General features: G+C 40.8%; 1 protein-coding gene across 1 annotated transcript in view; it reads right to left on the reverse strand.

Annotated features, from left to right (window-relative positions):
* Nucleotides 1-3,873: 3,873 nt before the first annotated feature.
* Nucleotides 3,874-15,260, reverse strand: part of SMAD6 (SMAD family member 6) — a 38,033-nt gene continuing 26,646 nt past the window's right edge. The window contains exons 3-4 of the mRNA XM_072402602.1: nucleotides 14,834-14,902; nucleotides 3,874-5,289 (exon numbers count right to left, since the gene is read on the reverse strand). Coding sequence (XP_072258703.1) covers nucleotides 4,751-5,289; nucleotides 14,834-14,902 — 608 coding nt within the window. The 3' untranslated portion in view covers nucleotides 3,874-4,750. The remainder of the gene's footprint in view (nucleotides 5,290-14,833; nucleotides 14,903-15,260) is intronic.

Here is a 15,260-nt window from a genome sequence, read left to right on the forward strand (position 1 = left end):
GGTGGTTGGAATCCCTCTCTAGAACTCTGTTCTCGCTGCGGGTCCTGCCCTGTACACCTTCCTGTCAGAGACTTTACTTTGTCAAACCAAAAATCCCCAACCTGCCACTATAGCAGTTCATCCATTGATGAAAAAATGGCCGTAGCTTTAAATTTTAGCTGTGATGGCCTGTTGGAAGCCTATTGCTCACATGGGTCTAATGTCAATTTACATGCTTTTGTACATTATGGTAAAGTGCTGAGCTGTGGAATCCTTGTGTTTGATTCCTTTGAGGAACAATGTCTCTTCAGATTGACTCCTAAGAAATTCGGTCTACCATTTACTTTTAAGTACATATCTACTAGATATGTGCAGTAGGTGTTTTGGGGGGGTTTTGACATCACATATTTGGTTCTTATATTTGCAAGGCAGCTGGCCTTCTATTTTATTCTCTGAACATCTGGACCTCCACTGGTGCCACCTTCCAGCGTAAGGCCCTCCAGGCAGCTCTCTGGTCCGAAGGCAATCCCCACTTTTTTTTTTTCGTTAAAGACTTGCTGGATTTTTCATTAAGCACAGTGAGCAGAAATATTCTATTATCTTGCAGTTCACAAATCCTAAAATGTAGTGGCTGCAATTGTTTTCATTTTTTAATCATTTTCAGAAATTATTGGCCAAAGTTACCATGCGCCTGTAACTTCTTGTGCAGGGAACTGGAAACAAAAACATTATATTTCTCTGTAAACTAACTCCATAGATTATCATGTACTGCACATCCACAGAGTCAAATCCAACCAACCAACCTGGGTGTCAACCATGAGTGGCTCCTTTGAATGCAAGGATCATCAAGTTATCTGGTCGTATTTCCTATCTACCTGCTAACAGGACAGAGGTGGGTGTATTCATTTATATGCCAATGGACAGAGATGAATAGAACCTGCATTAGGAGAAAGGTGTATATTCTATAACTCACTGACATGGATAAGAGTAATTCAGCCCTTAAGCAGGAGTACACATTTATTGGGTAAATTCTGATTAGAGACATAATGAGATTAAGGTTTCTTAAAAAGCTGTGTATTATTATCAATAAACAGTATTTATATGGCACCAACATATTATGCAGCTTTGTACAATAAATAGGGGTTGTCTAAGTACAGTACATCATACTGAAGAGACTCAGGGAGGGAGAAATGACCTGACGATACATATATTCATTTTTGTCTATACTATGGTGCTTGGGATTTTTGATTAGCCTGTAGCCCCCTGGTACTTGCTGTGTGTGAGATTTTGAATGTCTTCTGCAGTGGATTTCCAGTCTGCAACACCTGCATTTCTTTAGTCTCAATCATCATCATCTCCTTCTATCACCATCTCCTTTAATAAGCCTGCAGCCTCTGATAATATTCTGTGTGATCATATAAATATATATATACACACACACACACACAATATACATATTACTGCAGTAGACTATGTGCAAGCTTTTACATTACAACCATTGCTGTAGACATACCTGTACTGCGATTTTGAGGTCTCCCAAGTAAGCACCCCACAACTAAACCACATTTTATGCAATAGAGATGGGACTGGCATTTACCAAAATCTGCAAGTATTTTGTGAGCTTCTGTATACAGCTCAGTACTGATAAGACGTGTATACATGGGTATTTGCATGCTTTCCTTCCCCTATTATTTCTATTAATAAACAGGGTTTATATAGCGCCAACATATTATGCAGCGCTGTACATTAAATAGGGGTTGCAAATGACAGACTAAAACAGACAGTTATACAGGAGGAGAGGACTCTGCCCCGAAGAGCTTACAATCTAGTAGGTGGGGGAATTTACACACAATAGGAGGGGGATGCCACTTTAGGTCAAAGTAAAGCATCTCAGCAAGCCAGTTACTCCAACATATACTAAACTTTATTCAGTTCTGTTTTAACCCCCCTATCGGTCTGATTCTGGTTGTATTTCCATGCAAAAACCGGTACATTTTTTTGCATGGAAATTTGTTTTACATTGTAGACCTATAATACTTAGGCATAACTCACCGATACGTCCAATAATTTAAAAATCCTGGGCCAGTACACAAACATAGGATGCGATTTGCTCATGTCAAGGTTTCCTCCTAGCCCCAATTCAACACTTGTTATATGTGCAGCAATACTAGTTATCCATGTGGCAATACTCTGCTGTTCCGATTCTTGAAGCCAAATGGTGGGGGGGAAAGAAAAGAAATATAGTATGTGGCATATGTTTTGTGTACTTTTTATGAACAGAGAAGCATTGATCTTTAGGGAGTCATGTTACTAGCTCAGTACTGTAATTAAGGAGTTCTCCTATTGCAGAGACTCACCCACTTTTTCTATGGTACAGCTCGGCTCAGCTAGAAGGGAGGAGGTTAACAATTTTGAGGTCTGACGCCTGAGTCATGTTTCCCAAAGAATTTCAGGCAGCTCTTGAACTGCTAGGCGAGGATTGTCCCTTATCTTCCCTCACTTTTATCTTATGTCTCCCCTTTCTTTTTATCTCTCCCATTCCCTTTCTCTTCATTTCACCCATTGCCCTAGATGTTATCGAGCTGCCCCCTGCAGCAAAAACAGACTGGCAATTCATTACTTATAATACTTGCCTGCAAATACCTCTCATCTTGGCAAGAAGAGTTCATGCTGCTACCATTGTCGGTTCAGGCAAGCAGCACATGAAATGGTCACCATCGCAATTTCTTTTAGATGCATGTTGCATGGATGCATATATACTGACACATGAATCACCGCACATGAGTGAATCCCAGCCCAAAGCCAGAAGAAGATTTACCACTAGTTCCTGCCCTACAGTACAGAAAGTGATGGTATAACTCTTTGATAGTGACAGGCTACAACAAAACCCATATTTATTTAATGAGTAATTGGGAAAGGGTAAAAACATCAGTTTGTTTGTGGCTTTTTCTTTTTATGTAGACATCCAGTCTCTGTTCCCTTCTTTTGATGTCGCCTGGACAGGAAATGAGGGTAACTTTTCCCACTGAAGATACAAACCGCAACAAAAACTTGTTAGCCAAGCAAAAAGAAAAGTGCACAAATCAGAATGTCTAGATCCAATCATTATAATACCAATGTGTTTTGGGGTATTAGGATCCCCCACCATCGAGAATTGGTACTGTTTAACATGAACAAAAATTGGGGGGTAATTAGTAATTGATCAAGTTATTGGCTTACACTTCCTCAAACAGTACTAAGCCTCGACAAGTGGGGACCCACTGAACTACCAAAACACAGTGTTTATTTATGACAAGTCTTACCTAGGTTGTAAGGGCTTGAATTGGGCCAAAAATGTAATGAAGAAATGGTAAAATTTTACACCTAAGATTTGGCCATGTCCACCAAACTAGAATGAAATAGGGATTCCCCCCACCCTCAGGTCTGGGTACACTTCAGGTACATGTGTGTCCCTTTACCCATGCATGTAAGTCTTGCCAAAAGTATGCGTTTGTGTGCATATGATGAAAAAAACAAAATGTCAATAAAGTAGTCATGAGAAAAAGAAAGTAATTTTTCCAATTCTAAAGTTTAGTTACATGAACTTACCAGGCAATTTTTTTTTTTTGCAATCCAAAAAAAATGTCTGTTTAGTTGTATGTGTATTAACACAAAAATGGTCCATGTAAACTAGGCCTTAATCCATCTCCACTATTGAAAACTAGAATAAAAAAAAAGTTTGGGGTTCGGCCTTCTGTAAGGAGTAAGGGTTTGCACTACAACAGACCACAAAAAGATCTGAAAGGTGACTTAAGGTATACATGTCGATTTCTTTCTTTAAGATCTAAAAATCATTGAGTAATCCTAAATGCCCTAATCATACGTACCACATACACAAACAAATATCAAGTACACTTTCACTATACTGATTGAGTTTATTGATTCTGTGCTGGAAGAACTGTAAAAGCCAAAGTGCATTTTATTTGTATTTAAGGTCATATACACATTGCACCATACATAAATAATGACATTGTAAAAATGACTCCGTATTTACAAGTATAATATATATTTCAATATAATAATATAAACATTTTATATTAAAATCTAGGGTATTTGAGTCCTTTCTGTGAAATGTGGGGGAATTTCTCAATAAAAATTGTGTGGTGGGGGAAAAAAAAAAAATAAAAACAGGGAGGGCAGTGTATCATGGTAAGATACTTTAACGGCAGGAACCTGGAACACCCTAAAAAGTGGAATAAAATAAAAGCAAAGAATGCAGTCCAGGTCCCTGCAGAAAGAAAGAGGTTATCCAATATGGCACCTGTAATGTTTCTCTCATGTGAAATTAATGAATTCCATTTTGCTAGCAAGGTTTTTTTTTTTTTTTTTTTTTTTTTTTTTTTTTTTAACCCTGTGAATAGCTGGACAGCACCAAAGCTGTATAATGGTAATCAGATGTGGTATGTAAATAAAATAATAAAATCTCACTGCAGGATAAAATTGACAGCTACAGCGATTGGCATGGGGACACAAGGATGAACGTTGAATTACAGTAGGCAATGGCTCCCCTATCCTACAACTTTCATACCATGTACTGTTGTTGAAAATCCATCCCCAGGACACAGAGGTGAATGCCAATCTGTGCTCACAACACGGTAAAACATGCCTCTGTTGCAGAAAAGGTTTCACCGAGGGACCATACCAGCTCATCTGTCTGCTTAGAGTGGTGCAAATCCTTCTATATTTATACATGGTGGTGGTGGAGGAGGAGAGGGGATACAAAGACCAGTTGCTATCGTCCAAGCAAGACCTCTAACCAACAAGGGCAGGAAGTGATCATCTGTCTTGAGTAGCAAGGTCCCCAACCTTTTGCAAAACTGATGCGTATGCTGTGGGGATCATAAGGTCCATCTGTATATTCTGGGTGTGCCGGAAGATGCTGCAAGACGCACGACTTTTTAAAGTCAAATACTTTGAGAGAGTAGCCGGGCATAACTTTTCGTACGACAAGTGAGCGACAGGTGGGGCCATCCAGCGTCGGAGAGTTGACAAAAATGGGATGGTCGCTGCGGTTATAGGCCCACACCCCATCTGACTCCTTGCTTAGAACAATACCAAGTCCAATCTTCCCCCGTGTCCTGATTGCAGCCTCACTCCGGTTCTCCAGACTTAGCTGGCCCAGGCAGAAGCCGCTCCCTTGAGGTAGGTCATAAAAGATGCTTACTGAAGGCTGGCACACCGCGTAGAGACGACCAACACGGGTCCTGTGCTCCCAGTAGGCTACACTGCACCAGTGGCCCTGTTTGCTAGAGTCCAAGGACAAGCTGGTGTCTGTGGAGACAAAGAAACAATGATATTTAAAGATCAAACAAAAGAGATCACAGGACAGAAAGAAAACATGAACAATTATAAAATGTTATATACATTGAAAAAGTAAAATTTGCAGAAATATTAAGCTTCTCATGTACACTTGGTGACTATATGCCATTGTTTAGCACACTTAGTCAAACATAGATAGCTTTTTAATCTGGTAATGCACTAAATGGCATATTGAATTTGCCAAATCTGCCATGGTTGTATTGACTCAGAGTGCACATGAACTGCAAAAAATAAATGTCCATTTCAGGCATGGCAACCAAATACAGAAACATTCTTCCCTTCCTTGTGTGCACTGGCCTCTCCAATATACTTCTATAATGTCCCCAAGAAATCCTTTGCACATTTTTACTAAAAATCAGAACTGTGTAACCTTTTAACCTTCCCTAGCCCCACGTGGGTGGCAGGGCGAGGGTCACAGATGCCCCATACCTGAAAGTATCAGTATTCGGGTATTCCTTAGGGCTCTCACACACATTGGCCCCGATTTACTAAAGCTCTCCAAGGCTGGAGAGAATACACTTTCTTCAGTGAAGCTGGGTAATTCAGAAAACCTGGTATGGATTTCCTAAAATCATTTACTATTTGCTAGCAAATGTTTTAAACCCTGGACCAGATCCATTCCAGGTTTGCTAGATCACCCAGCTTCACTGGTCAAAGTGTATTCTCTCCAGCCTTGGAGAGCTTTAATAAATCAGGGCCATTGTTGTAGTAGCTCAGCTCCTAGCTTAGGTAAAACAGATCAGTCTCAACTTCCAATCATTTCTGCAAAGTTTTTATTTTGAATCAGCAGTATGATAATAAAAAAAAAGGATTGAAAACAGCTGACACTATATACTTCAATGGCTACAAACTATATATAAACACAGATTTTAGAAACTTAAATGTACAAGATTCTGTCATTTAAAACTCTTTTTTCACATTGCATAAAACCAAAAATAAAATTTCCCCTTCTGTTACATAGCAGATCCATCTGGCTGGTTTTCTATTAACAGGGGTGATAAGCAGGGAGGAAAGCGATAAGTCACGAGTAGAATGTTTAGGAGATGGAGGCTAGAGTCTGATTAGAGTTTCTACAACACGCTATGCCTATCGTCCACCCTCCTTCTGCAGCCACAGAGAGAAAAGTAGGGCAAGGGGATCAGAGAAAACCGACACACATTTAGACAATGAGGAGAAAGGGCCACCCTATAATAAACATAATAATGGGTCTATAAAGTCCCATTAAGCCAAAACTTTACCCATGAATAGGATGATAAAATAAAATTACGTTTTAATAGTCTTCCAATTGAAGCCTTTCTATATAGTCACATTCTTCCGCTTCTAGACGGCTCCACACTGGGATGTAAAGGAAGAGTGGCCATGATGGTTTGCAGACTTTGCTGGAACCAGCTGAAGGGCTGGAGAAAGGCTGTGGGTACCAGTGGCAGAAACACAAACAGTGCCCACCCCAGACACCTAAGAAGCCACTGGAGTGGAATCCAAAAGATTGGCTTCCTTTCCTTTTCCTGGCTATCCACCGGCTCAGAATGACAGCTTTGAGAAATGCCACATCCACATGTAGCAGTGTGACAAAACAAAGGAATACTGATATACATTCAGTATGTTTGTATGCATTTATACATTCCTCTACTAAACATTTAAACATAACACCCTTTAAGACCATCAAGAGATGCATAGGATTCCGTTTCATGCCAGGCAGTTCCTGCACTTAGTGGAAACTCTGCGACAGCAGCTTGGAGCGGACATCAAAGAAATCTATGAGGATGGCTCCCGTAGAGTGAGCACATCCTAAATCTTCCCGAGCTAGCTGGCAATTTTATAAAAGGAGAAAGGCCAAGTTTTTCTTTTTATAGACTTAAAGGGGGGCAGAGCCAAATGAGCCTCAACCAAATATACAGGTTTAAGGGATTTTTAACCACTTCAGCTCGTGTACCCATGCATACCCTATGGGCCAGAGCAATTCTCTCCATGTCCATAACAGACCGGTTTATTTGTCCATAGGACAATGCAAAGTTTTTGGGGGGGGAGTAGGAAACAATTTTTACAAATCAGTGTTGCCAATAAAGCTTAAAATCAATTATCAATAAAATCTTTAGACAGATGTCTATTTAGAAAAGAAAAAAAGTTTTGCTATAAATTTACATTTTATTCTAGATTTTGTCCTATTTAAAACCCTACATTTTTTCCTCACTTCTCCTTGTGACAACAGGAAATGAATTAGAGAACCAGTTGTCAGACAGAACAGAGTGCCTTATTGCCGTGTTAGCACTGTTTTGCGTAAAAATCCTATGTTTAAAAAAATTAATGTAATTGACTTTGATTACTGAAATAAAGGCCTGAAAATTCGGCTGAACTCTGGAATGTGATTGGAAGGAATGTCATGAGACACCAATTGGGGTAAATTAGCTCCAATATTTATTATACAAAAAGAAAGTAGCATAGAAACATGGCAACTTTTCTAGCTTACAAAAATACTTCATCACAATCCTGTGCTATTATGCAGGCTTGATAAAGATCCCTTGTAAGGTTGAAACATTGCCATATTTCTATACTCCTACCTTGGATATGAAAGAGCAATTTTACTTGATCTTGGGTGCGGGATACTTTCATTTGACAAAAAGTATAGTTTTCTCAATTGTTTGCGCTCTTGTAAAGCTAGGAGGACACCTCCAGCCCCTTGGATAATGCCAGGTTTGTTGGATGTCGGACATCCCACCACCATGTCAATAGTACATCTCCTTGCAGGGACACACTAAATCCAATGGCCATGGGAGAGCCACAGGAGCAAAAAGGTGCAGGCATTAGACAATTTCTGCCTCCACAGAGAAGACTCAACATACACCATCGTGGTCTTATTACTGAATTTTCCAACGCTATATTTGTTTTATTCATTTTACATCCACAACACATATACACAAGCAGCCATGTATAAACAGCTTCAGAAGCCTTCCAGGCGCACTCTCCTCCTCATTCAGTTAGGATTCTGTGGTCTCATCTGGGCAGAGGTTTTTGGTTTAGAAGCAGGATAAAAGCAGGATGTTTGCCTGAGGTTACCCTGCCCTCAAATAAACATCCAGCAGCAGCCCCATCCTAAGCATAAGCCGAGCAGTGTGAAGTAACTGGCGGCTTTCTCCGCTTTGCTCTCATATCCTGTCTGCCAAGCGGGGTCCTTCTTCTCCAGGAGCTGGGGATAGACAGATCTGGGGGGGAAGTGAAGGAATGTATAGGAGGGGAGGAGTAAATCAATGTAGTAGGGAAAAGCAAAACAGAGGAATTTAACTGAAGCCAAGATGAGGAATTTGGGTGGGGGAGCGGCACAGAGCACGGAATGGTGAGGGCCAGAAAACCAATAAGAGGCAAAAATCTTGGTGGGAAGCAGAGATGTGCCGGCGGTGTGGGGAGCACTGGGGTAAGGAAATACCATCAGCGGGGAAGGCTGCCAAAATATATGCACAGGGGAAGAATAGCAGTAACACCATTTAAAAGTAACACGCTTTTGTAGTAAACAGACTGGACCAGTATGCACCAAGAGGCATCACCGTTTCAGAAATTGACATTACTCTGTAGCACAGTGCACCAACTTTACAAGTTTTGGCAACCTAAAATAAGGCGGCAAGGTGAATCATGCATTGCTTTGTATACCTTGGTATGACTCCAGCGGTAAAATCTCTACATTGGAGTTCCCAGCCCTACCCACTTCGTAAAGGACGTAGTTCCATATATGTTGCATTGGTCTGCATTTGGCAGCCTATTTAAATGGAGTGTCAAATGTGCCCTTTGCCAGTTCATTCAAATAGGTTGCCAAATGCAGACCATTGCAACATACATGGAGCCACGTCCTTTACCCAGTGGGTAGAGAATGAAAATCAAAATGTGGTGCATAGTGAGAGAACATCTCATAGTAATGCATGGCCACGTGGTGCTGTGTGTTGCTCTGCAGAGCCCTTAAGGTGCCATTAAGAATGAATGCCAAACCAGCACATCAACACATATCCAGTGTGCACGAGTAATAGGGTGGGCTAAAAAATGAACTCTAGCTTTACCTTGCACAGTTGTACAGGAATTAGCTTACTTGGTTGTCACTGCATGTTGTTAGCTTCTAACAGAGTGAATTAGAAGCTGCAGCAAGTCAGAGCCTCATTGTCTGGCTGGAGGACATCCGCCATCATCTAGCCCTTTCCTCCCCAGCCAGACTGTCTCTAGCCCTGCACTTCCATTCAGAGATTTCAATTCTTTTAAATAAATACTCAGCATTACCACAGCTTCCTGTTTTGTACTGGGCCCTGCAAGGCTCCCTCACCAGCCATGATCAAACTGCATTGCAAAGACCAAACCGATAGTGATGGGATCACTGGATCGAAAATGAGCTATGTAATGAAATCAAAAAAGCTTAATTTCCTTTTTTTATTTGAATATCGATAGGGGGAGGGCTATACAATGCTAAATATAAAGGGATTACACTTCAGCTTTAAGGTCTGGCTAAGCTCAGTGTGATATATTTATAGCTGTCCCACTTGGAGATTTAATGCTATAGAAAAGGCTATTAAAATTGTTGCTGGCGACTAGAGACTTTTCCTTCACTAACAAGGACAATAGGCTTCCTGTTTCTCAGGCTTTAGAAATTCCAAAAGAACAACAGATACTGAGCGCCTGTCTTTAGAAAGCAGCCTCGCCATGAACTCTCTAACCTGCCACCATGTACATATAATAAACCCCTTTTTATTGTACTTGGAGAAGTATGGCCCGTAAGCAAACTACGAAAAAACCACAGCCTCCAAAACACATCTTTCATAGTAAACTGGACGCTGCAATCATCACATACCAAAGATGTGGGATCCTAAAGTCCGTCCAAACCTTGGGAAGCACCCAAAGCAGCACCCGACCGACACGTCTGCATTTACAAGCCAGAACAACTGAGGGGCTGCAAATGGTCTCCAATTTCCTTCTTTTGCTGCCCAATTGTTCACATGCACTGCATGAATGTTATTCACAAAAATTGTCTGGCAAGTTTTTTTTTAAACTGGAAATGCTGCTCTTTTGGTAACTTCCATTTAAATTTAGCTCCTTATAGATGAAGCCGTCAACTTACAGTAAATGGGAGTAAACGTGGCAAAAAAAGCTTCGCATTATGGAAGTGCCGCATGACCACTTCAGAATTCTGGAAACGGTCCATGATAAAGAAGAAGTAGTGTTGTCTGGGGCAGTTTCATAAAAGGCATCAACGAGACATTTTCACACAGACAGCTGCTTATTGGATACTTTCCCTTTTTGACCCTAGCAATGGCCTAAATGTGTGAAAATCCCAGCAGATTATAATTATTAACAGCATTTATATAGCGCCAACATATTACGTGGTGCTGTACATTAAATAGGGGTTGCAAATGACAGACAAATACAGTGACACAGGAGGAGGAGAGGACCCTTCCCCGAAGAGCTTACAATCTAGGAGGTGGGGGAAATATCATACAATAGGAGGGTGATCAGCTTTATCTGAAATACTCTGAGCAGCACACCTAGCACCAACAACCATGCTATGCCCAAGGCCACTTAAATCAGGCAGGTTAGAGAGTGCATGTTATTGGAGGTGGAGTGGCAGCGTGTTGAGCATGGAGCTAGGGTCGGAGCCAGGGCTATACATGCCTAATGCATGTAATCAGTTGCAAAGTGATGTACCACATACCTTCTCAGTGGCGATATCCTGCACATGCACGGGAAAAAAATAGCAAAGAATCACCAATATTTTAATGATAGCATTTCACCGCTTGGCATGCGCTGGCATATTGATGCCATTGGTGCATGTGTGGAAGACTGTCGCTATACTGACGCATTCACAGGATTTAAAGCAGAAAAAAATATTCTTATAAGTGTGTTTTCAACACAGGCTACAGTAATATTCTTCAAATCAAGGGAAGACAGTACTAGCAAGCTTTTGGTATGTTGCATGCAATAAAGGCCATCTGCTGCCACCTCTACACTGTCCAATTCCAAGAGAGGTCAGTGTGGGAAAAAAAGCCACCAACCTGCAGTCCTTAGCAGCTGCCCTTACCAGTGGAAGATCTAACATTTGTGCATTTTAACATTTCAACTGGGTACTTAGCTGTATGGCTGGAGTTTAGTTTTAGAGTTGAACTCCAGCCTTCCCTTCGGCATTGCAAAGTTGTGCAGGCTTTTCTCCTGTATCGAAATGGCTTACTCTGATCTCACAGACAGCTTCTCACAGTGTGTATTAAAAACTTCAGTTAAAATAAAGACCACTTTTTTCTTGTACTTAAGGATACCCGTCATCATCTAGCTCTTTCCTCCCAAGCTTTATTGTCCCTGGCTATTCCCTTTAGTTTAGTAGATTTCAGCCTTTTTTGTTATGAAGGTGCACCATTAGATGTGAGCATGTGATGTTTTTGGGCACCCCAATGTACACCACCCTGTTGACCTCCTACAAGCCATGACTACAGAAACACACAATTGACCCAGTGATAAGGTTGATGTGTGTAAATTAAGGTTTTAAAAATGTAAAGGTTTTATTTAAAATCATCATTACAATAAAAAAGGCTGGACAACAAAAAATAGGGAATGCAAAATATTAAAATTTCTGCTTTAAGCAAAGGGCGCTATGCTGCATCTAGTATCCTGCAGCTATGCCTACACACTTGTCATGGGACGGAGCGCACCTGGAACAAATACCTGGTTGCCACGTGTTACTGCCCTGCACAGGTTCACTACCCAACCTGTAGTGAATGAAAGTAGTTGTGCAAAAACAAAGAAATTATGTATTTGGAAAGGTCAGGTTCTCTTCCAGTATTCCTGGCCACCAAGCTGTGGAGGATGAAGCCTCTTGTCTTGTGTTCCACCCACTCTAATAGCTGTAGACTGTCTGCATCCGTCCTAATAAAGAACAGGGATAAGCCCAAACATTTCTATCCAAGTCTATCAGAGGCTTTATTAAAGCAACTGGGAGAATGAAGGGTGGGGATTGTTTTCTTTACTCCTGTAAAGTATATTGAGCGTTGCAGTGTTCAGGTCAGCTTCCTTTCTTGCAGAATAGCTTATAATTACCATTGTGAGGCAATACATACAATATTTAATGTCTTTCAAATAAGCAAGACATATCGGGATGATTTAAAAAAACCAAACTATTCCGGTTATGCATTTACCAAAGAAATACGTTAATTTAGTCTATAATATATTACATATATTAATCTGTTCTCTGGAAACTACGATTAGACCTAGCTCGCTGTTAGAAAAACAGAGCTCAGAGCTGACCTCATCAGTGTGTAGAAGCTCCCCCATTATCCAATCTCAACTGGGGTGTGCTGGACTCCACTGCAATAGTGGTAGGCAACATAGCCATATTATATTGTGACTAAAGTCAGACTGTGATGGATTAAAAAAAACAAAAAAAATAAAACAATCATATTTACCACGGTTGCTTCGGATAAAACAGGTCACAGTTTTCTGAGATTTTATCATTATATTATATATATTTGCTGAATATCAATTAGGGTGTTAAAGCTTTGGACTGTGCTCAATGGCAGTGATAACCTCATCAATCTGTTGCTGCTTTACTTAAATTAAACCTAAATTTAACAGGCTGGGGACAATCCTTGAACAAGCAGTATAGTCTAAATCAGCAATCACCAACCGGCGGTCCATGAGAACATTTTTGTGGCCTGCGGCTCTGGCAGATGCACCCCTGAGCAGGCCCAGGGAAGTGTGATGGGAGATTAGGCGGGTTCTGGCATTGTGACGTCACTATGGGTGAAGTTTCTTCCCCTTTAAGTAACACCTGGCTCCCCACACATGTGCGATCTGGAGCCGGTAAATTTAGTGGTCCGTGGGTCCCCCTACAGACTGCAGATAGAATGGTCGCTGGAAACAATTCTTTTTGATTGTTTCCACTGACAGATGAACTAATGAGCATTGTACACACATCGCTGTCTTGTTCAATGGAGAGGAGCAAGGACGAGTGAGTGGCACCCCCCGCTGTGTTCTTTTCTATAGCTGTGCACAACAATCATTCACAACCAATTGTTTATCAATTCACCATGGTTGAACGACATCATAGGACTGGATGTTCTCCTTAGATTTTCACTTAAGACAATTAGAAACATTTGTCTTGGGCAATAGTCACTCAACGTGCGTACACAATGTGACCTGACTTTATGACTAACATTACGGCAAAGGTATTTGGCTCATAAAGCTGGCTGAACAGATATTCAAATCCTTCAGCAGGTAAACCAGTTGTGTTTTAGCTGTGATGTATCCATTTCCCTGGAGTGCTGTTTACAGGTCTCCAGACACAAAATAACCATCTCACAATACATCTAATTATGCAGGCAGCAGGACACAATTGCATATCTATGAGCACCATGTGGTGTTACCAAACAAGCTTTGACTAAAGGACTTCAGGTTGGATTTTTTTCCCCCATTGAGCGTCATTGTTCAGAGATCATTCAGGCTCCATGGGGTCTGTGAGGTGCACACAAATTTGACACCTATATCTTTCAACCTCCATCTAATAACAAGCAGTCAAAGAAATCTATGCATATTGCCTGCCCCCCAACCATGTTATCTCCACACATCACCTTATTTTTCTTCTTAACAATACATGCTACACCCTTCTAATTAGAATTTAGTTTTAAGAAGAGTTTTAAGAGCTTAGAGGCTTTGCAGAAATGACATCACAAGGTGCAACATGTAAATTGAATTTGTTTTCAGTTAAGACTATTGGGCTCATTTATAAAAGAGCCATATGGCTGCAGCATTGAGCAGACAGAACAGCTTGGTCCTATGCTACCTGTGCACGGTTGTGTTCTGTAGATGTACAATATAAACCTAAGCCCATTCATCACAAATTTAGTGTGATGTTAAGTGCACAAAAAAAGACAAATGTGCACTGTAGTTTAATGCAATGCATAAGCAGAACCATCAGAAATCACTCACCTATAGTGGGAGGACTTAGGCTATGTACACATGTCAGATAATTCCCGTCCAATTATCGTTTTAGGTCTGGTATCGAACGAGATGTACAGCAACTGTCCAATGTCGTTTATGGATCCGTCCTGGCGAGTGAAAGGGAGAGAGTGCAAGAGGGTGCTGTTCGCTTGTTCCTCCCTCCACTCTCCATAGAGCCGAATGGTGCTGTATGTACAGTGCTCGTTGATGCTTCTTTTCCAACGACAAAAGTCTAACGTGTGTGTGTATGTAGCCTTACACTCTTCACCTACAACTTTTTTTTTTCCTAATCTGGGAAGTGGCAACCAAAAATGTATTCCATAGAAAAGGCCATTTATAAAGTGATCTAGTGGGGGACCCCAAAAACCAGAATCATGAACAGCTCAACGCAAACAATACCATTCATTTCATACAAAAAGTGTATACAAATGCCAACAGGACAAGGGACTACAGATTTCTAAACTCATATGTTCTCCACAACGTACGGTCAGAACCAGCATTTCTATATTCAGGTTTTTGAGGAAAAGATAGCAATGATACATACCGGACACATCACCAGCAGAGATGCAGAGTGAACTGGAGGCATCCATTTCAGTGTACGAATCGGAGAGATCTGGATATAAAAAAAAAAAAAACATTAGGATGATCGTTGTGAGCTGTGCAAGAAACAAAGCACACATTTTCATGTTTTTGAATGAAAAGATTTATAATATGCTAAGTATATATTGCTGTGTATTTGTGCAGGACTTTACCCTTTCTTCATGTCCCACAGACTACACAGAAAACTAGAGGAAAGTATTCCAACCAGGACACAGACATCCATAACAAAATGCAAGGGTATAATAAATATGAACCTCATACACAATATAGCCTGACCATCATACATTAGCTTGTTGGGTATCCTGCTAGGAAACCAATGGCATAATAAAAGAAGTTGCCCCAATGTCAGAGCTTTTATAGGCTTTACTCTT

This window comes from Pyxicephalus adspersus, chromosome 2, assembly GCF_032062135.1.
Source record: "Pyxicephalus adspersus chromosome 2, UCB_Pads_2.0, whole genome shotgun sequence".
NCBI classification, from domain to species: Eukaryota; Metazoa; Chordata; class Amphibia; order Anura; family Pyxicephalidae; genus Pyxicephalus; species Pyxicephalus adspersus.